The sequence below is a fragment of the Vombatus ursinus genome, unplaced genomic scaffold (assembly GCF_900497805.2).
Source record: "Vombatus ursinus unplaced genomic scaffold, bare-nosed wombat genome assembly UNPS02014811.1, whole genome shotgun sequence".
In the NCBI taxonomy this organism is placed as follows: domain Eukaryota; kingdom Metazoa; phylum Chordata; class Mammalia; order Diprotodontia; family Vombatidae; genus Vombatus; species Vombatus ursinus.
Window position 1 is genome coordinate 6,779,139 of NW_020954589.1, and position 25,109 is coordinate 6,804,247.

General features: G+C 47.6%; 5 protein-coding genes across 10 annotated transcripts; 2 read left to right on the forward strand and 3 right to left on the reverse strand.

Annotated features, from left to right (window-relative positions):
• The first annotated feature begins 5,235 nt into the window (after window positions 1-5,235).
• On the forward strand, window positions 5,236-7,168 carry LY6G6D (lymphocyte antigen 6 family member G6D). Its single transcript, XM_027876565.1, has 3 exons — window positions 5,236-5,325; window positions 5,460-5,597; window positions 6,118-7,168. The coding sequence occupies exons 1-3, from the start codon at window positions 5,271-5,273 to the stop codon at window positions 6,339-6,341; spliced, it is 417 nt and encodes a 138-aa protein (XP_027732366.1). The 5' UTR covers window positions 5,236-5,270; the 3' UTR covers window positions 6,342-7,168.
• Window positions 7,169-7,260: 92 nt separating this feature from the next.
• Window positions 7,261-10,276, reverse strand: LY6G6C (lymphocyte antigen 6 family member G6C). Its single transcript, XM_027876566.1, has 3 exons — window positions 10,161-10,276; window positions 8,481-8,591; window positions 7,261-8,213 (listed from the first exon to the last, which is right to left on the reverse strand). Exons 1-3 carry the CDS (start codon window positions 10,210-10,212, stop codon window positions 8,008-8,010), a joined length of 369 nt encoding a protein of 122 aa, XP_027732367.1. The 5' UTR covers window positions 10,213-10,276; the 3' UTR covers window positions 7,261-8,007.
• Window positions 10,277-10,793: 517 nt separating this feature from the next.
• MPIG6B (megakaryocyte and platelet inhibitory receptor G6b) lies at window positions 10,794-13,041 on the forward strand. The gene is made up of 5 exons (XM_027876563.1): window positions 10,794-11,050; window positions 11,258-11,617; window positions 11,863-11,953; window positions 12,408-12,624; window positions 12,767-13,041. Exons 1-5 carry the CDS (start codon window positions 10,993-10,995, stop codon window positions 12,869-12,871), a joined length of 831 nt encoding a protein of 276 aa, XP_027732364.1. The 5' UTR covers window positions 10,794-10,992; the 3' UTR covers window positions 12,872-13,041.
• Window positions 13,042-13,142: 101 nt separating this feature from the next.
• DDAH2 (dimethylarginine dimethylaminohydrolase 2) lies at window positions 13,143-16,116 on the reverse strand. 6 transcript variants are annotated; one of them, XM_027876559.1, is made up of 8 exons: window positions 15,895-16,061; window positions 15,640-15,795; window positions 14,828-15,184; window positions 14,595-14,694; window positions 14,404-14,477; window positions 14,035-14,154; window positions 13,637-13,786; window positions 13,143-13,438 (listed from the first exon to the last, which is right to left on the reverse strand). In XM_027876559.1, exons 3-8 carry the CDS (start codon window positions 15,125-15,127, stop codon window positions 13,322-13,324), a joined length of 861 nt encoding a protein of 286 aa, XP_027732360.1. In that variant the 5' UTR covers window positions 15,128-15,184; window positions 15,640-15,795; window positions 15,895-16,061; the 3' UTR covers window positions 13,143-13,321. The 6 variants fall into 6 exon arrangements, with proteins under 6 accessions (XP_027732360.1, XP_027732358.1, XP_027732361.1 ...); XM_027876557.1 differs by having other exon boundaries at window positions 14,828-15,187; window positions 15,895-16,060; XM_027876560.1 differs by lacking the exons at window positions 15,640-15,795; window positions 15,895-16,061 and adding an exon at window positions 16,101-16,116 and having other exon boundaries at window positions 14,828-15,187.
• A 664-nt stretch (window positions 16,117-16,780) lies between these two features.
• CLIC1 (chloride intracellular channel 1) lies at window positions 16,781-23,300 on the reverse strand. The gene is made up of 6 exons (XM_027876564.1): window positions 23,049-23,300; window positions 20,194-20,303; window positions 19,752-19,877; window positions 19,487-19,593; window positions 18,830-19,011; window positions 16,781-17,172 (listed from the first exon to the last, which is right to left on the reverse strand). Exons 1-6 carry the CDS (start codon window positions 23,085-23,087, stop codon window positions 17,011-17,013), a joined length of 726 nt encoding a protein of 241 aa, XP_027732365.1. The 5' UTR covers window positions 23,088-23,300; the 3' UTR covers window positions 16,781-17,010.
• Window positions 23,301-25,109: the final 1,809 nt, after the last annotated feature.

Consider the following 25,109-nt stretch of genomic DNA (forward strand, 5'->3'; position numbering starts at 1 on the left):
CTATCCACTGTACCACCTAGCTGCGCCCCCCCCCCCCCTTGGCTTTCAATAAACCTTCTCATACCCCTTATTCTATGTAAAATTCTAGAAATAAATTGTAGAGTTTACCATGCATATATATGGAGAAATAAAGTAGATCAATTTCAATTATATGATATAGTTACTTACCAATATTCCCCATACTCTTTGACAAGCTTCTCCTACCACCCTGGGGATACACATAACCCAGCTTGGGAACCCTAGGCTTAGAGTCTCTGTCCTCCATCACTTTTCCTCTCCTGCAATTCCCCCTCCCCCTCCCCCAACCTCCAAGTTACCTGATCCCACAGGAGACTACTAGGGAGGAGAATGGGGAAAGGTCCCTTTAACTCAAAATCATTGAAACTAGAAAAGAGAAAGGAATTGGATTGTGATATCCCTCCTTCCTCAATATATTCTCAATCCCATTTCTGCTCCCCTAGAGAAACCCATCTCCCACTGCTGAGAGTTCTGCTAGCTGCTCCAGGCCAGAAATCATTCACCTTTCTGCAAGCTTCCTCAGATATAAAAAGGATCTCAGGCAGTGCCTTAGGATAGGGAGTCAACAAGATTATATAGACTAGAGGAGGTCTGCTGCGACCTGCTGGGTTAAGGTCAGTGAAACTCAAATCGAAGAGGCTGCAGTTTGCCTTGGCTTGGCCTGGCTCTGGTCCTTGGAAGCATCAGCCAAGCATGCAGCTCTGGGGCCACAAGTTATAAAAGCTCCCATCCCAATAAGTAGTGTGTAGCCAGGGAAAGCAGCCCGACACATCCATCTCTGGAAAAAGAAAGGGAGTGTGGATCAAAACTAGAAGATGAAAGGGGTAGACTGAGTGAAGGGGTGGAGCGAGGGCAGAGGGAGACCCAGGGGGTAGGGCTGGATAAGTTCAGTTGCCCACAAGGACTTCTCCCACAAAACTTGAGCAAAGCTTCAAGTGTAACAGTGGAGCCATTGGGCAGGTGGAGTAGAGAGCCCAGTTGAGAGAGCAGGTCTCAAACAACACAGGACAGTCAGAAGGAATGGGGGTGGGAGAGACAGCACAACAAAGACATAGAAAGGAAGAGACAGACATTGAGGGGAAAGAAACAGAGACAGAAGGTGTACAACGGAGAGTGATGAAAGGATTGAAGGATTTAATGAAGGAAGGACCTTAGAGATCATCTAATTCAAGCCCCTCATTTCATAGATGAGTAATTCGAGGGGAGAAAGAGCAATTGAGAGAGGGGAAAAAGGAGAGGGGAAGAGATATCAAGGAGGGGGGAAGGAAAAGGAAGGAAAAGGAAGAAGATATCAGAAATAAAGGATACAGAGATAGAAGGGAAGACAAAAAACTTGGAGATACAGAGAAATAAGGAGACACAGACAGAAAAAGTGGAGGGAGAAAGACAACTGAGCAGGGGCAGCTAGGTGGTGCAGTGGATAGAACACCAGCCCTGGAGTCAGGACCACCCAAGTTCAAATCCTGTCTCAGACCAGACAATTGACACTTTCTAGCTTTGTGGCCCTGGGCAAGTCACTTAACCCCATTGCCTAGCAAAAAATAAAGAAAGACAACCGAGCCAAGACAATTTTATCCATAACATTCCACCTATAACTTGGAACTTAATAATAATAGTAAGTTTTCATATAGCACTTTAAGGCTTACAAAGCACTGTGACATATATTACCTTATTCGATCCTTTAAGAAAAAAAACAACCCTGTGAGATTTTCCCCTATTTTCCTACCAGCTCCCAGTTCTCTCACCTTCCTTCCCAACATAGGCACGAGTGTGTGCACTCATCTCCTAGTTCCCACATCTGAGTCACCTACTTCTTTCTTTTGTTCCTTTTTTTCTTTTTTGGCTAGACAATGGGATTAAGTGACTTGCCCAGGGTCACACAGCTAGTAAGTGTCAAGTGTCTGAGATCAGATTTGAACTCAGGTCCTCCTGACTCCAAGACCAGAGCTCTATCCACCTCACCACCTAGTTGCCCCTTACCTATTTCTTTCTTACTTGAATACTGCAGGGGCGGGAAACCTGTGGCCCTCTAGGCTCTCAGGTGCGGCCCTTTGACTGAATCCAAACTTCACAGAATAAATTCCCTTAATAAAAGGATTTGTTCTGTAAAATATGGACTCAATCAAAAGGCTGCACCTAAGGACTTAGAAGGATACGTGGGGCCTCAAGGCCACAGGTTCCCCACCCCTGACCCAAGTGCTTATATCCCTTTCCCCTCTCCCAAAGCTACTTTCACCCATAATTCCAAAGAGGATCAAGAGTTTCATTGCTCCAAGGTAGAGGAAGTTGGAGAGGGGAGAGAATAGTAGAGTATATGGAAATAGTATTGCTCAGCTCTCTCCTACTATTTCAACAAAGATGAAGACAGACCCCTAGACTCAATAGTGATCTTGATATCCCAAGGAGAAACCACCATGAGTCATTTTTCTAGCCCAGGTCAGCATAAGGAGATAGGCAGAGGTCTGGCAGACACTGGGGAAGGAATCTAGCCAGGAAGGTCTATGTAAAACTTTTTAGATTCTTGCCTTGAGCTGCTCCTAAGATCCTTGAAGAACACAGCATTCAATATATGGGGAAAAAACAGCAATAGGACCCCAGAGAATACAGAATAGGACCAAACAAGATCCCAACATTCCCTCCAAAAGTGGGGAGAGCCTGGCCCTAGCACAAAGTTCCAATGTAAAAAGTAAGGCTAGAAGAATGAGGGTTTTTTTTTAATTAAAAATGTTTAAATTTTTATTTTATTTATTAAAAAAAAGAAGAAGAAAGAAACCTATAATAAAGAGCTATTATGAAGCCAAGGATGTCCAAAGTACAAACCTAGAGGGAGAGAATAATTCCAGAACATCTACATGCAAAAACCTCAAAAAAAAAACAAAACAAAAACCCACACAGCTTGTCCACGAGGTCAACTAGAATTACTAGAAGAAATGGAATGAATTTTAAAATGAAATAAGGTTTTAGAAAAAGAAATAAGAATAACTTATTGAAATAAATTTAGTTTTAAAAAAGGTAAGAAACAAGAGCACTAAAGGATAGACTTGGAAGATTAACAGCTTAGTAACAGAATCCCTACAAAATTAGAATGCACACAAAAAAATTAATAACCCTGTGAGAAGACAAGAAATATTAGAACAAAGTCCAAAGACCGAAGAAAATTGAAGAAAAAATAGGGTACCACAAATCAAAACCAACTGATCCAGTGATCCAGAAAAGAGTTCAGAGAAAAATCCATGAAACATTGAACTATCTTGAAAGCCACAATTCACTACCACCCATGCCAAAAAAAAAAAAAAAAAAAAAAAAACAAAAAAAAAAAAAAAAAAAAAAAAAAAAAAAGCCTGGGTACCATTTCTGGGTACATCAAGAAATCATGAATGAAACCCCAAGGCAAAATGAAAATACAAGAATCTGCCAGTCACTTCCTGAAAGAAACTCTAAAATGAAAATTGCAATGAACATCACAGCCAAAACCCAAAGCTTCGAGGTCAAAGAAAAAATTTGCAATTGTTCCAAAAGATTTCAAGTAAGTGAGAAGCCACAATCAGGATCATACAAGATTTGGAAGCTACCACAAAAAGAAGAGGAAATTGGATATAGGAAATTGGAAAAGAAGGGAGGGAAATGCAGAGATCAGAATAAGAAATCCATGAGTCTAATATTCATATGTCATGTGCTCTAGGATCCTCAAATCTTGGGAAGTCACTGGGTTGCATTGGGAGGGACAGACAGACTAGCCTTGTCAGGGAATTTGAGAAAGAAAGAGCCTAGTGTTTCCCACATCTGTGTTACCTTAACCTGGACAAGCCCTTTCCCCTCCCTCTATACCTATTACCTTCCATATTCCTCTTTCCTCTAGTCTTTCACTCCAATGATAGTGCTCTCTCTTCTCTTTATCTGTCCATCTCATATCTCTCTAAGTATTTTTCTGTCACTGTTTAAATCTGTCACTTTCACCTCCATTTTCTTTCCCTTTGTCTGTCTCTTCTTTCCTCTACTTTCTCGTTACTTTTTTCTCTTTCATTCCTTTCTTTCCCATCTTGCTCCTCTTTCATTTTTTCCTTTCTTTCCTATCATTTTCTTCCTCACTTTTTTCTCATCTCTTCCTACCCTTTTTTCTTATCTCATCTCTCATTTTCCTTTTTCTCTCCTTTTTTTCTTTCTTCTCTCTCCTTTTCCCTCACTCATTTCTCTTATCTTTTCCTTTCCTTTTCTTCTCCCTCTTTCTTTTCCTTATCTTTCCTTTACTTTCCCCCTCCCTCTTTCTTCTCCTTGCTCTTCCCTTTCTGATCTCTTAATTTTTTCTTTCCTTTCCTCCCTCTCTTTTATTTGTCTTCTCATTTTATCTTTCCTTACTCATATCTTCTCTTTATCCATTCTGGTTTTTTTCCCTTTCTCATTTTATTCCTTTTACCTTTGTACCCTCTTCTACCTCTTCTCTACTTTCTCCCTCCTTCTCTTAATGTATTGGTACCTCTGTTAACCTTTCTCCCCACACTGAATTGAAATGTTACCTAAGTTGCCCTAACCTAAAGATACGTATGAAGAATGTGGGAGACTTTGGGAAGGCCATCAGGGTATGAGGGGTGGGGTAGGAAAATGACCCCACCCAGCCTCAGTTCCTTTTGATTCATTAGAGCTTCTGTGTTCCAAACCTATAATTAATCCCTCCTAGTTTTACTGCTATAAAAGAAAGAGTTAAATCATTGTTTTGTTTTGTTTGTTTGGGAAAGATGGAGTTTGTAGAGAGAATCGGAAGAGGGATACAGAACATAGAAGTTCTAAGATCTGGTCAAGGGACACAGATCTCTACTTAAAGCTCTATTGGGATTGAGTGGGGAGGTGCTATTGGTCATCAAGAGCTAGGGAGGGCATCATTTACAGTGCCTGGCACATAGTGAGCATTTAATAAATATGCTTTATCTAAAAAATAAAGAGCTAGGGAAGGGACATGGCTTTCTGACAGAAAAATTATGTAAGTGGGGGAGAATTAAGACCTTTGAGAGACAAAAGACTGTCTGGAAAGGATTTGGGGGGGGGTCATAGGGGCTTTAGAAGATGCTAAGATCTCCGCAATGATTAGAGGCCCCACCCAAGCCCCACCTGGGGCCCCCTGGCTTGGTGAGATGAGGCATGACTCTGCCTCCTTTTTTTATTGCCCTGTAAAGTGCAGCACTAGGGGGATATAAGCCAGTTGCTTTGGTGTGGGGGGTGGGAGGGAGCAAGAGAGAGACTAGAGGAAAAGTAACATCATGAACTCTGAAATCCTCTGGATCCTGCTGTGCACCCTGTTGGGGAAGACCCTAGGTGAGGGGGGAGACCCAAGCATCTGGTTCTCCCAGCCCCCTACTCTACCTCTTCCCATCTCTCCATCCCTCCTGTTCTCCCAGGGACGCAGGTATCTGGTCTCCCAGCTCATCTTGTCACTGTCTTTGGATCAGGCAATCGAATACGATGTTATGACTGTAATCCAGATGGTCCCTGCACTGAGATTGTGAGGACATGTGAGGAGGGCGAGCGCTGTGGATTCCTGGAGCAAAGACTCAACCAAGAGGAGCAGGTCAAGTTTCCAGGGAACCGTGAGTCTAGCAATCTATTTCCTCTTTTCACTCCTCTGGAGAAGGAACACAACTCCTGATCATTCATCTTCCCTTGAAGATCTAAGTATATACATGCCCCTTCTCCAAGTCCTCATTCCCTTCTCCTTCCCTTCCAAAAGGAAAGGATATGATACATTTATTTAGACTTCTGTTAGAATACAATTCTTCCCAAGAGATGGGGGTGGAGGGAGGGAGCATAGAGGGAGAATGGTCAAATTTTAATAGAAGCAAATCCTTAAGCTACATGATTGAATAGTCTAATGTGGGAATTTTAGGCATAAGATAACAAGTAAGGCAGACATTTTAAGGTAAGATATAAAATGCGACCTTCATGCTACCTTTGAAATCATTCCCAAGTAGGCAACTATCCATTCCACCTGTAAATCACTCTGTAACCATTTGTTTAAAAAAAAAAAGTCTGGAGTCAGTTTTTCTCCATATCTTCTGTCTTCTCAAAGTAAAATTCTCAACTCCAAACAGTACTTGTTCTCTCCTACAGCCACAGTCACCCTGATCCATCATCACCCTACCTGTGTGGCTGCCCATCGCTGTGAACAGGAGGAAACAGAGTTGGTGGGTGGTGTGTCCTATACTACTCACAGTAGCTGTTGCCATGGTGACCTCTGCAATGGTGCTGCAACTACTATGATTCCTAGCATTGCCTTGGCCACTCTGGTGGCCATCACACTGGCTTGGATCCTTCCAGGACTATGGGGAGGGTAATAGCATTGCTGTATGGGCACATGGAGTGAGTGAGTAGGGCTGTGGTACCCTCCTCCAATGTCTATTAAACTCTACTGACTGATTTACAGCTGAGCAGAAAATTCACATGTTGTGATGGGGTTGGGGGGGGATGCAAGGGAGGAAAATGGAAATAGGGCTTGGGGGCCTCAGGAAGTGATCAAATCTCAGCAGCCAGGGACCCTAAGAGATGATGAGAGCATCCGGAGTGCCTGCTAGATACTGTTGTTGGGGAAAACCTTCCAAAACAATTAGATTCCCTGAAATGAGGTATGTGGGTGGTGGGAGAGTCTCTTGAGCACTCAGTGAGGGTGACCAGGCCTCCCTAGAGCCTTCAGTCTGTGTGTTGTCCTACCCCCACCCCATATACACCTTAGCAAATAAGACAGGGTTGTTTGGAACTCAGAGGAGACAGGAGACAAAGTGAAGGCACCTATTTAGAGGTTGTTTCCCAGGCCTGAGACTTTCCCCTAAAAAACAGCCAAAAATCTCAGAGTTAAGGAAAACCATAGTAGTATTGGGCAGAACTATCTACTAGAATCCTAGGTAGGGAATTGCCCCACTTCAGTCTAATCCTTCTCACCCAGCTGAAGTCTCAAGACTACCTGCAGTTCTGGATGGAAAGTTCTAGAGGGGTGTGGTCCCTATGTGGTGTGTACAACATGTTCCCCCAAACATTAGGTGCCAATTCTCCAGGCAGAGGTAGGAACAGAAGAGGCCAGAAAAACTTGTTGGTCCAGATCCTCCCTTCTCCACCCCAAACAGAGAAATTCCCTGAGGGAGCTTCAGGGATAAACAACTTGGGTGCCCCAAGGGATCATGAGTCTTGGGTATTAGGATGGGGGTAATGCCAAAGCTTAGAGGAGGGGACACTTGAATCTGTGGACAATAAAGCACAGGATTCTTTGGAAAACAGACATTTATTCCAATGGGGCTAGGCATGAGTGAGGTTAAGGGAGTGGTACCTGTTGCCAGAGTTCAGGGAATCAGACCCTACAGAGAAGGACCATCACATCCCACCTGGAATCTATATTGAGGACTGTATAAGAACTCCCACTTCAGGCACAGACTTCAGTCTCCCTGCTGGAGAAACCTTGGTGGGGAAGAGACCTGGGTAGATGAATGGAGGTGGGGGATAACCAGGAGGGAAGTGAACGAATTGGAGAGAGACAATTCTGGGAAATAGGGGAAGGTCAAGGAGACACTAGCATAGTAGAAAAAAAAAACAATGGACTGAATTAGTTGATTCATGATGATCCCATTACAGCTCTAACATTCTACAGTTCCCTGACCATGGGAAATGATTGGGAGAAAACTGAGATGAGTGGGGGAAAGAAGTCCAGAGAGAGGTCATTAATGGAACTACATGAACCATAGCATTTAAAAATGGGAAAGACCTTAAAATTACCTAGTCCTGCCCTCTCACTTTTACAGAGGAAACTGAGACCCTGAGAGTCTAAGGTCCAAGGTCACACAGACGGTAAGTAGTAGAGAGCCCGGACTTCTAACTCCAAATTCAGTGCTCTTTCCACAACACCAGAATACAGGGAGACATTCTAGAGGGAACAGGGAGATTAAGAGGCTAAGGACAGAATGATGTGGGAAGATGTAAGGGTGGGATCTGGGGCTGAACAAATTCTGTTGAGTTTCAGTGTAGAAGCCAGAAGCCAAGGCCGGCAAAAGGGGTGAGGAGGCTAAGGCTCAGGACTGGAGAAGGGCGGGGCGCAAAGCTATTGCAGGAGTCTGTTCTGCAGCAAGTGGTATTGTAGGTTAACTCATTGGTTTTGTTGATGCCCTCTAAGCAGGGTTCCTTAGCTGAACCACACCGGAGTTTGGAGTAAAGCCACATCTTACCTGGGGGGAGAAGGACACAGAAGATCAGCCAGAAGAGACCCTCATACTGCTCCCACCTTCCTCACCCTCTTGTGCGTTTTACCCTCCATCTCTCTGCTTTTTCCTCCCCTCTCCCTTCTGCTCTTTCCTTCTTGTTCTTATCTAATTCTCTTTCTGTTACCTACCTGAGTCTGGTATCAGCACCAATCTCAGCCTTTTCCCTTCTCTTTTACCATTCACTTCTACCTCTACTCCCTTTCCCCCCCACCTAAAGAGGGTCCTTTTTACCTAAATAGACATGTGTGGTCAAACACTGATGTCCTTGTTCCAGGAGACAGGATTTTCGATCCACACAGCCAACCACAGGGAACGTGTTGCAGGAGTGACAGCGAATGTCAGCTGGAAAGAGAGAGAATACAATAGGCTCTGGTTCGGAACCCAAACTCAGATTCCTGAGGGGAATGCGAAGCTAAAGGGAGGCAAATCACCTGGGCAACTCTATGGTAAATTCCTCATCCTGCTGGCTCCAGTGAAGATAAAGCTTACAAAAGATATTTGGAAAGTATTCTCCACAGGTGTGGGGTGGGGCTGTTGGTTTTGAAAAGAACTACATCTCCTCCTTGTTAACATCAGTCCCCTCTCCGACTGCCCATTGGCTGAGTCATAAGAGAGGCAGTTCTGCCAAAGAAAACAGAGGGAGGGAGAAACAGAATGAAGAGTTTCCATCGGAGAGAATGGAATTGGAAGAAAAAACCTGGAAAATGAAAGGGGGTGGGAGAACAATATGAGAAGAGACCGTGGGAGAAGATAGGGGAGGATGGGGTTGGACAAGAGTCAATATAAAAAGAAAGTGGAAGGATGGAAATTAGAGTAAGGAGAGAGGAGATAGGGAAGAACTAAAATGTGGGATACCAGAAAGGAAAACCAGAAGGAATAAGGAAAGATCGTTATGGAAAATAAAAGTTGCAAAAAGGACACAGAAATTGGGTCTGGGGGATGATCGTTCTCTGGGAACTATGTCCTGGAGTAGCCAAGAGCAAAAAGGAGAATAGCTAGCTTCCAATTCCTCATCCTGAACTCCTACCCTACAATCTAAAGAAGAGACATGGGTTGGAAAGAAAGACTCACCCTAAACAGTCCCACAGAACATTCCAGAAATGAGAGTGAATTCAGAAATCTCTGCCCAAGCTCTCATCCTCAGCTAATTCAAGGCTTGTGGTGGCAAATGACCTAATAGACGTTGGGTACTTGGGAGTCTAATCCTTGGAGAGGCTGACCTAAATGGAAACCTATTCACTCTCCCACCCAAACAAAATGCCCCACCCACAGAATGATTTGACTCAGGTATCCCCTCCACAGCAGCTATAGTGATGTCTCCCAAAGGGGTCCTAGGGACTCTTCTGGAGGTGACTCAGAAGCTAAGACCCACCTCAAAGATCCCTTTAGCTGCAGTATGGAGATGGAGTTGCCCCAAGCCCAAACCTAGGCTTTGGAAAAGGTGCAGGGGTGGATTCCTAAGGGGAGCAGCGGCTACAAGAAAGAGCAAGGACTAGGCAAACTATACTTCTTGACCCCTAATAAAAGTGGGTGCTGGTTCAGGAAAAGGGGGAGGAAGGAGAGCAGAAAAGAGATAGAATGCTAAATACCTGAGAACTAGCACAAAGAAGGCACAAAGAACTGAAGAACTTAGTCCTTGAGGAATGAGAACTGGAGGAGGGAGGAAGAGGCTTGAGAATACCAGGGAACTAAAATAAAAGATATCTAAGTCTCTGAGGGGAATGTGTGTTGGAGATTGGCCAAGACAGCAAAGGACTTTTTGGGGCTTGGATCCCTTGAATCCTGAGAAGAGTGCTGGGGAAGGAGAATGAAAATCAGGGGCCTGAGAAGCTCAACACCTAGATCCCTAAGCAGGATCTAAGGATTGAGGGCAGAAGCCAACTGAACACCTGCATTTCCCATCGAGCTCACCTGAAACCCAGCAGACCAATGCTGAGAGGCTGAGGAGCAAAAAGGTATTCATGGTCTGGTTGTTAGAGATGACAGAAGCTGATAGAAATTCCAAGGATCCAACTCTTAGAAGGGAGGAAAATATTTGGGATTTATAGTTACAAAGGCCCCTCCCCTTCTGACCCAAGGCAGCACCTCCTTTCTCAGTTTCATCTGATTGGGGACAGAGAATATAGGGTGGAGAAAGGAAAGTTGAAGGCCCAGGAAGCTCCTCTCCCCCAAAAAAAGATTTTTGGGTCCCTTTAGTAGACAAAAGTCATCTGTAGTTCAGTATAGTCTGCCCCCCCTAAAAAAATCCTTTTACCTTCCCAAGAGAAATAGAGAGGGGATTGTGACATCACCAAAACCCATTGTGATGTCATAGTTCCTGGGGCAGTATAAGCTTTGGAACACCACCCAACAGGGTGCGGCTAACAGGTGGAGGAGTGAATACAGCTCAGCCCCAGCTCCCCCTCACTTTAGGAGAGAAGTGCCAGGCCCCCCAGATCCTGGTGGTCCTCTCCAGTCCTGGTGTGGATATCTGTCCCAATGGTCCCCATGTGGGAAGCTCTAGGCCTAGGGTCTGGAGGGAGGGTTGGAAAGGCAGCAGTGAGGGCAAAGCCTGAGAGATGAATAAGAATGTTAGGCCACCAAAACTCCCTTTGGGATTTGGTGTCCAGGCAACTCAATCCCCGCCTTGTCTCCTTATCTGTGCCCCCAACCCAGCATCTGCTCCCTCTCTGTAGCCAACTTCCCTTCGGTCTCTCTTGCTGACTCAGCCTCCCCCATTTCTGTCCTCACCAGATGCCTGACCATGGTCCCAGCCCTGCAACTTTTGCTGCTGCTCTCAGGGACTGGAGGGAACTTGGGGGGTGAGCGGGGGTGGGGTAAGAAAGGTGGGAATCGGGGAGAAACAAGGACTGGGGGGAGTAGGGTCACCCCCTGAATCCCAGGAACAATCTAAGAATGAGAGAGGGGATGGGGAAGGGAAGGGTCCTCAAGAAAAGTGAGTTTTCGGGAGAAAGGCTGGTGTTAGAAGGTGGGACTCAGAATCCCACCCTCACCCAAACTCTCCGCAGTTTTTTTGGAGGGACGCCCAGGAGATCGGGTGAATATCTCTTGCACTGGGGTCTCCCACGCGACCCGATGGGCTTGGGCTCCTAGCTTCCCTGCCTGCGTGGGCTTGCTTCGGGGCCGCCGCCCAGTTTTCTGGGCCTCCGCCCCAGGAAATCCCACCCCAGCCTCCACCTCGCCCTTCACTGGCCGCCTGCGTGCCTTGGACCCCAATGGCATCCAGCAGCTGGAGCTGCTCCTGGCTCGAGGAGACTCCGGGACCTTCTTCTGTACCGGAATTGGAGGCCGCCGGGACAATGAGAGCCGTACCTCGCTCAAAGTGCTTGGGGACTTGGCTGCTTGCCGAACCCCCAGCTCCACCTCCGGTGAGTTGGGGAAAGGGTGACCACACTACAGTTTGTTGGGAGAACGATCTGATCCTCCCCAACGGGGGAAAAACTATTTTGATTTAGTATCCCCTGCGCGTGGCCCAGGGTTAGGCACATAATAATTGGTCGAATGAATGGATGGAGATGGAAGTAGTCCTAATGTGTATTGGTTGGGAATTAAGGAAGTGTTCCTTGTAAAGGGGAACTCTAAACGCCCCTTTCGACTCTTCTCCCCTCTTTAGGATCCTCGTATCCTGTGTTCCTGTACCCTCTGCTGGGCGTCGGGTTGGCTTTAGGACTGGCGGGGCTGGGGATAGCTTGGAGACTTCGTCAGTAAGTGCCAGGAACTAGAGGGTGGGGGATGCAAAGAAGGGGAAGGGGTAGGACCTAAGGACCTACTCAAAAACTGAGGAGTGGGGTTATCCCAGTGTGAGAGTGGAACTGATTTCTAAGGAGGCTGGAGTGCGGGTGTGGAGAAAAGGGGAGGGGTCAAAATTTGAGAGCGTTGGAGCTGTGTGCCAAAGGTTAAAGCTTGGGTGGGGATGAGGGGAAAGGTCGAGGGGTGAGCTCTGACCAACCAATCAATAGACACTTATTAAGTGCCTACTGAGTGCTAGGCACGGAAAAGACTATGGGTTGGAGGAAGTGACAGGTTGGGTAGCAAGAGCCTGCATTTTGCGATTTTGAGCTAGAAACTTAAGGAGATGGCTGGGCCATGGGTTGGCTAAAGATAAGAGAATAAAAGGTTGATCCGAGTCCCTAATTTCCCTTCCCCATCCCTTTCTAGGGTACCCCCTTTCGGGCTAGTCAGAACCAGAACCGTCCCAGGATTCGGTGAGAATAGCTCCTTTCCCCACCTCCATTCTATGACTGGGCATATCCCCTCTTCCCATCCCTCAGCTCTGCCCCCATCCCCCCCTACAAAAGCTCCACCCGTGAACACCGAGATCCAGAGTCGATCGAAAGAGGAGCCCCGGGAAAGAGGGGACTTGGATGTGGAACGGGTAAGGACTGGAGAAAGGCATGAGCTCAGGGAGTGTGCATGAAAAGGGGCCCATCGGCTGGGTCCCCAAGGGGAGGGTAGTCCCAGACTAGATGGTGGATTCCTGGTCTGCATCCCGTCTTCTTTTCCCATTTTTCTTCCAGAGCCTTCTCTATGCTGATCTGGACCACATTCCCCTCAGAAACCCAAGATGGTTGCGCACGACCGTCCCCAAGGATGCCGCCACTATCTATGCAGTAGTAGTTTGAGAAGGCCTCATCCCAACACACAACATGTGGTACTCCCGACTCTCCCTCTCACCTGCCATTTTTTCACCCCCAGAGAGTCATCAGAAGCTAATCTTGAACCCATCTGTGCTTTGGACATTCCCTGCTCCCTATAGCTCTCGAAGACAGACCAGAATTCTGAACTCCACCCTTTTTCAAAATTATAGGCCCTCCCAGGGCCACTCCAGTCCCTCCCCACATTGTGCCGCACCACCCCATCTCCCCTAATCAGACACTAACACACAGTGAAGCCTAAAAGGTTAGTTTCATTTTATTCCCTGGGGAGATGATCTGTTCCCCTTTCCCACGCTGTCCCACCCCAAACCGTGGTTCCTACCCCACACCTAGCTTCTTCTACTCATCATCCTATGGGTAGGCTAATCCTCCCCTTTCTATTCTTCCTACTTTCCTGCTCCCACATTTGGGGATCTCTTAGCTGTGGGGGCGGGTGCTGAGGACGAGGCAAAGGGAGCTGAGCCCAGCCCCTGCCTTCTCTAGCTCAGAGCAGGACACAGGTACGAGAGTCACGTCGGGCAGTTTCTGCAGCACCTAGGGGAAAGAGGTGGAGTTAACGATAAGCCCCACCCACTCCTCTTCCCCTCCTCAAGCCCAAAGCTCCTGCCCGTAATTCCAGAAATCCCGCTCCTCTACTATGAGGCTTTGTGCCTTATTCCTGCTTATCCCCTTTCTCGCCCCCAATAAATGCTCCCTTCCTTTCGGGCTTCTGAAAGAATGCCACCTTCTCACCTCCTGGCTATTGGGCAAGTCTCCACCCCCGCGGTGCAGCAAGAAAGGGGAAGCCCCAGGGAGCCCGGGCCGCAGAAACAAGCAGTCTGCTGCGGCATCATCTGGGAGAGTCAGGGAGGCGTAGGGGTGATCGGTCAGCGCTGCCATAGCCTAAGGGCCAGAAGGAAAAAGAAAGGAATTCGAAGCTGGTCCCCGAATTACCAGGCTTTCTGGCCCCTACAACGCCCAAGAAACAGATGGTCGGGGTTAAATTAAATTCATGTATTTTCAGCAATTTCATATTCCTCCTTGCCACACACACACGCCCATCCCAGTAGCTAAGGTCCTTCACTCATCCAATAGGCTCCTCCCCCTAACGCTCAAATCCCGCCCACCTGTTGCACCCTCTCCCTCCTCACCCTCACAGCTTTCTGGGCCGCTTCGCTGCTGCCAGCGACAACAGTGCGGGGGCCCCCCATCCCGCAAAGCCCCCGCAAATGGGAGGGGCCTGAGACAGGCACGGTGGAGACTGCAAAATCCTGGGGAGACAGATACGGGCGGAAATATGTGTTGGAAAGTCAGGACAATAAACGGAGTCCTCCTGTAATCCTAGAGAGCAGCACCTGCTCCTCTAGGTCTTGCGCACCGCTCTTCCCGACTCGACCTCTTCTCGAGATTCTCAGTCCTTCCACTCCAGGAATCACCCACCACTCCCAGCTCTCCAGTTTGGGGTCCCTTGGCCCACAACCCCCGAGGCCTTTGCTTAGGGACTAGTCAGTTCCCCTCACCCTGAATGTGTCGGCAACAATTTCAGCTCCTCGGTGGTTGGTCCACTTAGAGAGGCCCACGAAAAACTCACGGCCTGAAAGGAAGAGTTCAGAAGAGAAAACTGTCTCTCAGCCCCTTCAGTTCCCAGAACCGTGCTTTCCAAGGCACTCAAGCATATTGACGTTCCTCTCACCATCTCCCTAGGCCCCACCTGTGAACAGCACATCTGTTCCATCCAGTGTGGCATTCTCATCTTTGATCTCCACAATCCGAAGCCCCAGATCCTGTAGGGCTCTTCTGACCCCATCGACCTGGGAGCAGCAGAAGAGAGCTTCAGTTTTAAGATACTGGTGTCTTGATACTCCAACCCTGCTCTCCTACATACTCTAGACCTCAACTTCTTTTTCCCCCTTTTCTCATCCACTCTCCCTCTCCTGCACTCACTTCGGGCCTCCTGGCAGGACTCCAAGGTCGAGTGATGAGGGCTGTATCCCCGTGCACCACAGCTGTGTCTCCTAGCAGGGGTCCAAGTGGCAGTTGCTCCTCAGGGGGCAATTCCAACAGCTGAAGTCCCAGGCGCTGCCTCAATTTCCCTCCCAGCACCCCGTGCTCTCGCTGTGCCTTCGCCAAGTCCAAAGGTGGGATACCAACTGCCACTCCTTCCCGCTCTTTGCCCAGACTTTCTGGGACCCCCCGGATCAGAGCATGGGAACAGCGGCCCAGCCCCTCCCCCGGGGTCCCCATTCCCGCTACACACCCTTGCTGTTTTGCTGTCTTAATTTGTTTTTTCTTTCACTTCACCTGCTGGAAGGGAGAGACAATCAGTTGAGACTGACATGGAAGGGTAGGGGTTTGAGGATTCCTGGGTCTCCAGCCACCCCCCTCCTGGTTTTCCATCTGTCATCTTAATTCCACTTTGAATCCGACAGAAACTGCACTGGGAAGAAAACCGGTACTCCTCCCCCCAAAACAACAACAACAACAAACCAACACCTGTTGTCTCTTCAGCGGCCCCGAACCACCACTCTCAATACCCCCCCCTCCCTCCTCCCTTTCTACCCCTCTCCATTAGCCTCTCCCCTCCTGGTCACCGCTAGGATGCGCTCACTCCCTAAATATGAGACGGGTCCACCCCTTAACCCTCCGTTATTCGTAGATGATGGGGGACTCCGCGGTCAGATGCTTGGGACTCGGAGGGGAAGTATGGGCTGTGCGAGGGAGAAGAGGAGAGGAAAGGCAGGAGATAAGTTGGATACCTGGATCCTTAAGGGAAGCGAGGACTAGAGGAAGGAAAGGAGGGATTGGAGACTATAGAGTTAATCTTCTACCCCGAGGGCTGGTCATGTAGCCCTTAGTGGACCCAGCATAAATCAGACTCAGTCCCACGGGACTGGGAGAGGTCTGAAGTGAAACTAGAAGGGGGGGAGAAAGAGGGGGCATAGTTTTAGACAATGATATTTAGTACTACCCTTGATCGCGACCCCCAACAAATTTTCTCTATAGAATCCTACCTTTCCAGTCCTGGGAATTCAGGCGTTCGGCCTCCGCACCCGACTTACTTTACGGTCCCAAGCGCCAGACTCCTCCACTGCTCATTCCCCTCAGGACCCCAGACGTCCGCCCCCCTCCCCAGGACCACCGATTTCTTCAAGATCACAAGCAGTCTGCACTTGCCCCTCACCCCCAGCCCCTGCTCTGCTACGGTCAAGTCACTCACCGCTGGCTGCCTCACCCCGCCCCTTCCCCTCTCCGACCAGGGTTCGGGGGGGCCCCCTCCCCTCCCCCCGGGTGCAGGGAGTGGGGGGAGGGGAATTCGAGTCTGTAGGCCTTGGGAGGGGCTGGGGCCCAGGACTGGGGTGAGGGTCCCTGGACAAGCGGACAGGCTCACGGGGAGCTGAGGGATGGGGGCGCGGCGCACTGGCGGCTTCGGGGCATTGTCTGTTCGGGTACGGGCTGGACTCCGGGAGGCCACGCCTCTACCGCCCCTCTAGACCACACCCACTCCTCTGGGGCTTCCTTCGCTCCAGTCCATAGCCACACCCCTTCCCTTCCTGGATTTTTCCTTTTGCCCCTGTGTAGCACTCCCCAAATTCTTGAAGATTTGGGATGTCACCCCCATCCCAGGTTTCCTCAAGCTCCTACTTTGTCAACCATGCGACTGTAAATACAGCAGGGACAAGAGGAGAAATTACCTCCCCCCCCCAAACTTTTGGCCCTCCTGGTTTTCGCCTCAAAATACCCTTCTGGAACTTGAGGGTTCTGCTTCCCAGCTCTCACAAATAACACCTAGTCTCACTCCTGGAATCTTCACTTGGCTCGCTCAATACCTCAGATGCATCTGTACTCTCCTACCAGACCCAGACTTCCAGATTCCTAACATCCAGTATAAAAACATCATTGTATTTTAACTGTTTTATTATTGAAATATTTTCATCCTATCCCTTTCCAAAAAAATCCCACTCATTTTCCTCCCCACCCTGCTCCCCAACAACCTTTCCTGCCCTTCTGTACTTTATTTCAAAATTTTGTGCTCAGTGGCCATCTTGAAATGTGTTCTTTGGGCAGCTTTATCAAGCCATTTGTGAAAGAAGTAGTGGGGTAGAGGAGGAAAGAAGCTCTGTCCATGGCTACTGTAGGGCTTTGGCTACTAGCTCATAGGCCAGCTCTATCTCCTCAGCATCTGGACAGGTAGAGGCAAATTCCTCTCTGGCATAAGCATTGCGCAGGTATCTTTGCACCCCTCGAAACTCCTCTGGGATAGAAAATCCCCGATATTTCTTACATACAACCTAATGGGAAAAGAGAAGAGACACAAATACATTATTATTTGGTGCTCGGCATTGATGATGGTGGCCACAGTGGAGGTCCATTGTCTGCCATGTCAATATCTCTTACTTCTTCTAAAACTCTAAAACCTTCAACGTCTCTTATAGAATAAATTCCAAGCTCTTTAGCCTGAAATTTAAAGTTGCTATAACCTGCCCTCAACCTCCATCTCAAGTTTTCCACTATCCCGTTGCCCAAGCCTTCCATCCATGTCAAAGAAGTCCATTCACTATCCTGACTCTTTACTCTTGCTTGCCAATTTATTCTACTTTAAATGCCTTCACTTCTTTGTCCTCCTCCATTCTACCTAACCAAATCCTACTCTTCATCTTTAAGGCCTTGCTAAAGAAAGACTTCACTATGAAATCTTTGTCAGGCCAATTAAAAGAGATATATTCCCTAAACTTCTCAAGCACTAAGTAACACTCATTTAGTACTTGTAAATTGCCTTATATTCTTAGCTCTTTATGTAAATGATCTATCTTCTCAACTAGATTGCTAGCTCTTTAAAGACAACTCCCCCCCTAAATAAAACACTTGTTGCTGCTTAACATATATTTGCTGATTGATCGAGTTTGGGCTCCTTTTTTTTTTTTTTAGGCAATTAGGGTTTAGTGACCTGCCCAGGGTCACATAGCTAGTAAGTGTCAAGTGTTTGGTATGAGGTTGGATTTGAACTCAGGTCCTCCTGACGTCAGGGCCGGTGCTTGGGCTCCTCTTTTAAGAAGGCCACCAATACATTTGAAGATTATCACAAAAAGGATTTATCTTCCACCATGGGGAGCAGACTTACATATTGCAATGGGAAGATTGCAGGTAAGACCTCAGAGAGAGGTCTCCAGAAGGAAGAGATATCCCTCATCTATTTGACAGAAGGGTAGTCCACAGGACAACCTCAGTAGTAATCACTGACTGAATTGTCAGTTTGTTTGGGTTTTTTTTTCTGTTTGGTGAGGCAGTTGGGGCTAAGTGACTTGCCCAGGGTCACACAGCTAGTAAGTGTCAAGTGTCTGAGGCCGGATTTGAACTCAGGTCTTCCTGACTCCAGGGCCGGTGCTCTATCCACTGCACCACCTAGCTGCCCCAATACATACTGTTAAAGTGGGAGTCCTTTACCTTTTTTATGTCACAGACCCCTTTAGTAGGCTGAACCCCTTCTCAAAAATGCTTTTAAATGCATAAAACAAAATACAAAGGATTACAGAGGAAAATAATTATAAAGTAGTATCAAAATACATAAAGATTTTTAAAGCACTTTACATGTTATCTCATTTGATCCTCACAACACTGTAAGGTAAGTGCTATTATCCCCATTTTACATATGAGAAAAGAGGTTAAGACTTGCCTAGGGTCACACAGCTAAAAAGTGTCATAGACACTAAGAATCTCTGGGCTAAAGTCTGGGGAGCCAACTCAATTGAGCAGAAACCAGAAATGAACATCAAGGGACACTGGGTCATATACCATTATCAGCTATCTTGGAAAGTGAGTCACCCCAGAGGAGACACTCTGCTGGAATAACCATGATAGGGAATGGTAGTCTTTATGAAGACAGTTGTGCTGAGAGTTCACCAAAGCAGCTACTTAGCTACTTCCTTCCTTCTTCCCCAGCTGACCTACCTGTACAATGTGGAGCTTGGGAAGTAGGTTGCAATCAGCCAATGTAAGCTCATCACCATCCAGAAACTTTCTGTGGGAGACACCTTCATCTTCTGCACTTGTCTCGTCAATCTCCTCGGGAAGTGGTGATGTAAGATAGTTATCAAGAACCTTCAGGGCTTTCAACAGCCCCTTTTCCAAGTCTGTTGAAGAATTGGGATCAAAATGGTGGGGAAAGTCTCCCAGAAAAAAATTAGGACAGAAGAGAATGTAGGCCAGGAGAAAAAATGAGGGATTGCTAATCAGAAGAAGCTAGAAAGCAGCCCAGAAAATGAAGCAGTCAATTAATGGTCCAAATGCCTAATTATGGAATGAACCATTAAATATGGGGTGGACCTAAGGAACCAGAAAGCCTGGGGAAACAATCATGGAGATTCAAAGGGTTCAGCTAATGAAAATGGAGGGAAATACAGGAACCGATAAAAAAGAGGGATTTTATAGAATGTTAATCATTGCTTCCCTCACTTATAAACTATTAGCTTCTTTTCCCTTCTTCTATCCTCTGTTTCTCAGCTTTTGTTCTCCCCTGGCATCTAGGCCCCCTACTCAGTCCCTGATTTTGCCCACCCAGTTCCCACATTCCTACCAGGACCCAGGCCCCTGGACCTTCAGACTTACTGGCATTGAGAGCTGGGTTTGAATTCTTGATGTAGGCAGAAAATTTGGCGAAGACATCTAGTCCAGCTGTGTTGGATTCTGGGTTCTTAGCTGCCAACTTGGGGTACCTGAGATCAGGTGGGAGATGGGGCAGTAAGGAGATGTCCTAAGTAATACCTGACAACCTGGGAGCTGCTCCCATCCCAGACATTTCAGATTCTCACTACTTTTCTCCTCATTCCCCTGATCCTTCTGCTTTTACCCAACCCAGGTCCCACATACATACCTAGGGGGACTCAACACCTCCTCCAAAAACTCTTCAATCTTGTTAGTGTCCGTGTGTACTTCAGTGCCATACAGTAAAAATGGGAGCTGACCTCCAGGACACAACTTCTGTACTGTCTCTGTTCTCCTGCAGTAGGAACCCAGTCATCAGGGGAATGGGGAGGTGGCTTGGGATTTCAAAGAGTCAGAAACTTAGGATGGGGAAGGAACTAGAAAAGAGAACAAGAAGGGGGAAAAGTAAGGGGAGTAGGGAGATCAAGTCTGGGAGAGAGAGAAGGCTTGTTGGTAGGAAGTAACCTCCAGGAGAGAAATTCAGCACAGCAAAGGAGGGGTGGGCAAGTGGGTGAGGTATAGAGGAGGAAAAGAGAGTAGAACTAGAGAAGGAGTAAGAGAGAGGAAAGAAAGGTGGGGTTGCACAGGAGGGGGTAGAAGCAGGCTCTCACCTCTTGGTGTCTACAGTGGTGACATTGAAGGTAACACCTTTAAGCCAGAGCACCATGAAAAGTCTTTGGGAGAAGGGGCAGTTCCCAATCTTGGCACCATCACTGCCAGCCTGAAATGTACCCCCCAAAAGTCAGAAAGGGCTTCTTTAGAAGAGCCAGGACAAGGCATGGACAACGCAAGGTGTATATGAGGGACACTCTTTGATATTACTCTTAATAAATATTATTGCCAGAAAAGCCTGTTCTTGGCACATAGGAATTCTATGATAAGTTGTTATATATGTTATAGTGAAGGCTCAAAACCTCTGGTAGAAAGTCATGAGGGAGGGAGGCAGATGTCAGTTAGGGTGACATTTTCAAACATTTCCTAGCATCACAGAATATTAAAGCTGGAAGAAACCTCAGAGATCATTTAGTCCAACCCCTTCATTTTACAGACAAAGAAACTGAGGGGAAATGACCTGCCCAAGGTCATAGAACTAGAAAGTACCAGAGCTGGGATGAATCCAAGTCTTCTGACTCCAGAATATCTTCTGATACTGAATCCAGTTTCAGCTCTGCCCCTGATTTTGCTTACCATGTTTTTCCCCCAACTCAATTGCCTTTTGTCCAAAGACTCCACAATCCCCTACCCTAACAGCACCAAACTCTCCAAAGTAGTCCCCTCAATAATTTCTGGAAGAGGAGCCAGGTTGGACGCAGGATTGGGGGAGCACTATTTTAAGGAGAACACTCCTGACTAAAACTTAGAACTCGGAAGACGTGAGGGTCAGAATTATTGGGGGTGGGAAGCAGGACTGGGAAGATGAGAACTGGTTTCCATATACAAGGGAAGGGAGTGAGGACTGTATTACAAGGAGAAGTTTGTAGGGCTGGTAGCCTTGATTCTGAAGGAAGCAAGGGATGGGAAAAAGAGAGAAAGAACTTGATGCCCAGTGCCTAAGGGCTTTCTAAAACTCTTCTACAGCCATCTATGTAGCTGGGTGTGGAAGCAGGATTCCCAGTTCCTCCCAGGGATGGGTGAATGTAGAGGGGCCACCAAAAGGGGCAGCACCCTCTGATTGGCAAGTGGTGACCTCATCCCCCTGGGCACCCCCCCTCACTTGACTGAGGGTGATTCATTTCTCTATGTCTCCGGTCTGAGCCCACTTCCTTCCTGGAGGTGAGGGAAAATGGCATAGTTTCCGAGGCCGGGGTAGCCTAAGACTTATGTATGGTTCCTCTCTTTCACTAAAGCCTACATTTAAAAAAAAAAAAAACGCCACATAGGTTCCCTTAGGTCTCAGACCTCCTCTGCCAGGGGACATCTAGGCCCCTAGCTTCTCCCTTAGTAATTTCAACTAGATCTTGGGCTAAAAATAGCCCCTGAGGCTGGTGTGAGAGTAGGAAGGTAAGGACCACGCCTAAGCCAGCACTTCACTCTTCACTTAGGGGTGAGTTAGAGGGAAGACACAGAAATTGAGTCACAGACACTGAAGTGGGGGCTGGGGCGGGGGGGGGGGGCGGCAGGAGGGCAAAGACAAAGAGAGGAAGGGAAGAGGGGGTGGAAGGAAGGAGAAAAGAGAAGGAATGTAAGAAGCAGAAGGAAAGGAAAGAAAAAGAAAGAGAGAGATAGGTCACCTGCAGAAGGCTGAAAGATGAGAGAGTGTGGGGAGGAGGAGCAGAAAGGAGAGACTGGCTGAAACTGGGGGGAAAGAGGAAACAGAAAAGAGAAGGCCAGACAGGATAGGGAGTGACACCGAGACATGACAGAAAAAAGTTGAGGGGAGAGAGTAAGGAAGACATCCCACCCAGGGTAGGGTGGACAGGGAGACAGCAGAAGAAGAGGAGGGATGAGGAAGGAGATAGCTGACTAAGGGAAATAGCCCAAAGTCCAGTCCTCACCTAGATACCTAAACCTTGGACTCCATGGGGAAAGAGTTTTCTTAGATTTCTAAAGCTCTAAGAACCTCTAATTGATCACTTCGAAAAAAAAGGGGGAAACACGGAAATGAAGTTCCTTTTGATCTTCTCTTCACCTATCCCCGTCATTTCTCCCTCTTTTTACTGCTGTACAGCTCAACCTCTCCCTATCTCTCCAGAAGATGATTCCCCTAAATTCTCCAGCAGGCTTATCACCCCTTTGCCTTCACTCCTCAATTCCCATAATTGCTGTCATTCTTCCTTTCCGTTTCTCCCAGATGCTTCATCTCCCCAACCTATCTCCTATCAATCCCTCTTCTCCCTTCAGCCTGATTCCCCTTTTCTCCAACCTTTCCCAAGCCTAGAGCCCCCTCCTTCTTCTTTTCCTAAGAATGCCCCTTGTGCCACCACTTTTTTCCTCACTTCTTTCTACCTACCCCATGCCTTACTCCTAAACTCCCAGCCCTACCCCCATCCCCACAACCCTTCGTATCTTTTCTAACTCTAACCTTTGGGGTGTATGGGGGCAGGGGAGGAATTCCTCCCTATACTACTGAAAGTCCTCTTTCCCCCACAATCCCCAGTCACCCCATATAGCACCTCTTTCTTCAGAGCCCAGATTTGCTCTGCAGGTCCCATCATTCTAGCTTTCCCAACTCTTTCACTCTCCTGCTTTCCCTTTCTCACACATCTGAAAATCTCCACTTTTACAAACTTTTTGTTATTGTTGATGAGTCAAAGAGACTCAAGACTCCAGGTACCACTTTCCATTCACCACCCCACCCCTCAAAAAACCCAGCCCCTGGGGCTCCCTGCCCGGAGGCAAGCCCAGATAGGGCTTGGAAGGAAAAGAGAGTAAAGGGACCTGGGGAGAGGGAGCAGAAGAGAATGGGAAAGGGCAAAGTTCCTTGATGTGTGTGAGGGATAGAAGGACAGACAGGAGGTGTTCTTACCTTGACGAACAGCTCGACCTGTGCCTGCTCTTCAGCCATGGCTGCGACTGGGACCAGGAAGCAGCAGGCGCTGGGGGAACTGGGAGGGGCCGGGTTTGGAGGGAAGGTGGGTTGTGAAGTTTGGGGAGTTTTTCCTCCAAATGTCTGGGACTCCCCCTCTTAGCTCACCAGGCAAGACACATACATGCACACACACACAAATACACACACACACTCATACACACACACTTAAGACACACCAGCTTGGTCCAGATCCTCCCCCACCCCCCATTCACCCCCAGCTCCTCCTCTACCTTTTCCCCCGCCCAGGCTAGAGCTAAGAGCTGATGACTCACCAGCCAACCCCGCCCCAGAGAAGAAAGGAGGACTCCTGGATCCTGGAAATGGGGAGGGAGGAAAATCTAGCTCCCAGAAAGGGTCTGGGTTGGGGAAAGGAGAGAGTGGAACTAAGTACTTGGAGCCCCTTCGATCCTCTGACCTCAACCCTAGACCTCTTCCTTCTTGTCTCATTTCTGCGATTGTTGAAAATCCTTGTTTTTTCCCTGCTCCATACTTGTAACCTGACATCTTGAATTAGGGAGCCTTGGACAACCGGGGTAGGGGTGTTTTAGAAAGCGAAAGGGGAGCTTTTTTCCACCACATCCCTACACCTGTCTCCTCGCTAGGTGGCTGGAATTGTAGTCTGGGTAGTAGAAGTTAGAATAAGATATGTGGGGGAGTAGGCTGGTAGAAAGGCAAAGTGTGCTGAGTGCAAACAATCGAGTCCTGTGTGTGGAGGGGATCTGGAAGTTGAACCAAGGGGCCCCATCCGAGGGGAAAGATGCCCTCAGAACTCCCATCGTCTCCACTCCTCAAGCACTGATCCCTAGTGTTGACTGGTTGCCCAGGGAGAAAGGGTGATGGAGTGGGTGGGGTATATAATTGCTTGAGTTATAAAAACGTACCTTATCCCTGAGGTTTGCTTTACTGGTCCCACACTGGGTTAAAGCAATCAGACAAATAAAGTGAGAAAAGTTAACAGTGAAAAACTTCAGAGATACTTTCCATTAACCTACACTTGGTGATAGGGGTGGAAGGGTGATGATTAAGTTTTCATCCTCCTGAAATCCAATCTTTCATAGTGTTTCCTCAGCACCTGTTTTCCCTGCTACCATTCCTGGATCCCAGATCTTGGACCTCCCTTTCCCATGCTACTTTCCTAGTATTAACACTGTCATCCCATTTCCCTTCAAGAACGAACGCCTCTACTACCAAAGTGGAGAGGCTCACTCTGGGGAGGCAGAGTAGGGGTCAGAAGAAAACGAAGAGGAGACTTCAGAGACCAGGAGAAATGAGGATGTTATCATGAAAGAAAGTAACAGTTGGTGGCTTCCTCTGTGGCTTAAAGATGTCCTTCCCTTGTTCTCCCTATGCCTGGAGAGAACTAGTACCCTTTCACTAGTTAGAGAGAATGTGTCCCTGAATTGGAGTGTTCTAAACAAGGATCAACCAAACTGTTTTAGAGTGTGTTTGAGGCTGCTTGTGGATGATTCCCAAAGCTTGCACTTCTTTCCCATGAAGACAGTGGAATCTAGTGTTCTTTACACTTAAGTATTTGGCCTTAAACAGATGACCTCTGTTAGGGGCAGTGAAGGAATGGCAAAGGAATGGGGCACCATACCAGGCTAAAACTGGTTCAGCAGCCTCTTCCAGCTGCCTCTCCCCATCCCAGCCTCCCCCACCCCCATGTAGCAAAGCAGCTTCAGCTGTCTTTATCATCAATATTGTCTTTGGCCTGCAGCCATGGACTATTAAACTTTTCCCTGATTGTCAAGCAACTGCCACCCTCTCCTTAGGACATCCATCCAAATTCCATGAATTTGAAGGTAGGGGGCTTCACTTCTGAATTTTGCCATCAGAGGCAAATCCTATCTCCCACCTTTCTGGACACATTTCTTCCCCTTGTTTCCACTTCCTTTTTTCCTTATTTCTCCTCTATCTCTCTGTACATTTCTCTCTGTGTATGTTTCTGTCTCTTTCTCTCTGTGTCTGTCTGTCACACACACAGAGACTCAGTCACAG

What these genes read in the sequence shown, in the direction of transcription:
- LY6G6D (XM_027876565.1), top strand. Translation starts at nt 5,271, where the DNA reads ATGAACTCTGAAATCCTCTGGATCCTGCTGTGCACCCTGTTGGGGAAG. An exon ending in CCTGTTGGGGAAGACCCTAG is followed by an intron (nt 5,326 to 5,459) that starts GTGAGGGGGGAG and finishes TCTTTGGATCAG; the next exon opens with GCAATCGAATACGATGTTAT. An exon ending in GGTCAAGTTTCCAGGGAACC is followed by an intron (nt 5,598 to 6,117) that starts GTGAGTCTAGCA and finishes TCTCTCCTACAG; the next exon opens with CCACAGTCACCCTGATCCAT.
- LY6G6C (XM_027876566.1), bottom strand. Translation starts at nt 10,212, where the DNA reads ATGAATACCTTTTTGCTCCTCAGCCTCTCAGCATTGGTCTGCTGGGTT. An exon ending in ATTGGTCTGCTGGGTTTCAG is followed by an intron (nt 8,592 to 10,160) that starts GTGAGCTCGATG and finishes CTCTCTTTCCAG; the next exon opens with CTGACATTCGCTGTCACTCC. An exon ending in GACCACACATGTCTATTTAG is followed by an intron (nt 8,214 to 8,480) that starts GTAAAAAGGACC and finishes TTCTCCCCCCAG; the next exon opens with GTAAGATGTGGCTTTACTCC.
- MPIG6B (XM_027876563.1), top strand. Translation starts at nt 10,993, where the DNA reads ATGGTCCCAGCCCTGCAACTTTTGCTGCTGCTCTCAGGGACTGGAGGG. An exon ending in ATAGCTTGGAGACTTCGTCA is followed by an intron (nt 11,954 to 12,407) that starts GTAAGTGCCAGG and finishes ATCCCTTTCTAG; the next exon opens with GGTACCCCCTTTCGGGCTAG. An exon ending in GGGACTTGGATGTGGAACGG is followed by an intron (nt 12,625 to 12,766) that starts GTAAGGACTGGA and finishes TTTTTCTTCCAG; the next exon opens with AGCCTTCTCTATGCTGATCT.
- DDAH2 (XM_027876560.1), bottom strand. Translation starts at nt 15,127, where the DNA reads ATGGGGACCCCGGGGGAGGGGCTGGGCCGCTGTTCCCATGCTCTGATC. An exon ending in GTCCTGCCAGGAGGCCCGAA is followed by an intron (nt 14,695 to 14,827) that starts GTGAGTGCAGGA and finishes TGCTGCTCCCAG; the next exon opens with GTCGATGGGGTCAGAAGAGC. An exon ending in CGGCCCAGAAAGCTGTGAGG is followed by an intron (nt 13,787 to 14,034) that starts GTGAGGAGGGAG and finishes TCTGGCCCTTAG; the next exon opens with GCTATGGCAGCGCTGACCGA.
- CLIC1 (XM_027876564.1), bottom strand. Translation starts at nt 23,087, where the DNA reads ATGGCTGAAGAGCAGGCACAGGTCGAGCTGTTCGTCAAG. An exon ending in GAGGTGTTGAGTCCCCCTAG is followed by an intron (nt 19,594 to 19,751) that starts GTATGTATGTGG and finishes ACCTGATCTCAG; the next exon opens with GTACCCCAAGTTGGCAGCTA. An exon ending in CCAAGCTCCACATTGTACAG is followed by an intron (nt 17,173 to 18,829) that starts GTAGGTCAGCTG and finishes TTTTCCCATTAG; the next exon opens with GTTGTATGTAAGAAATATCG.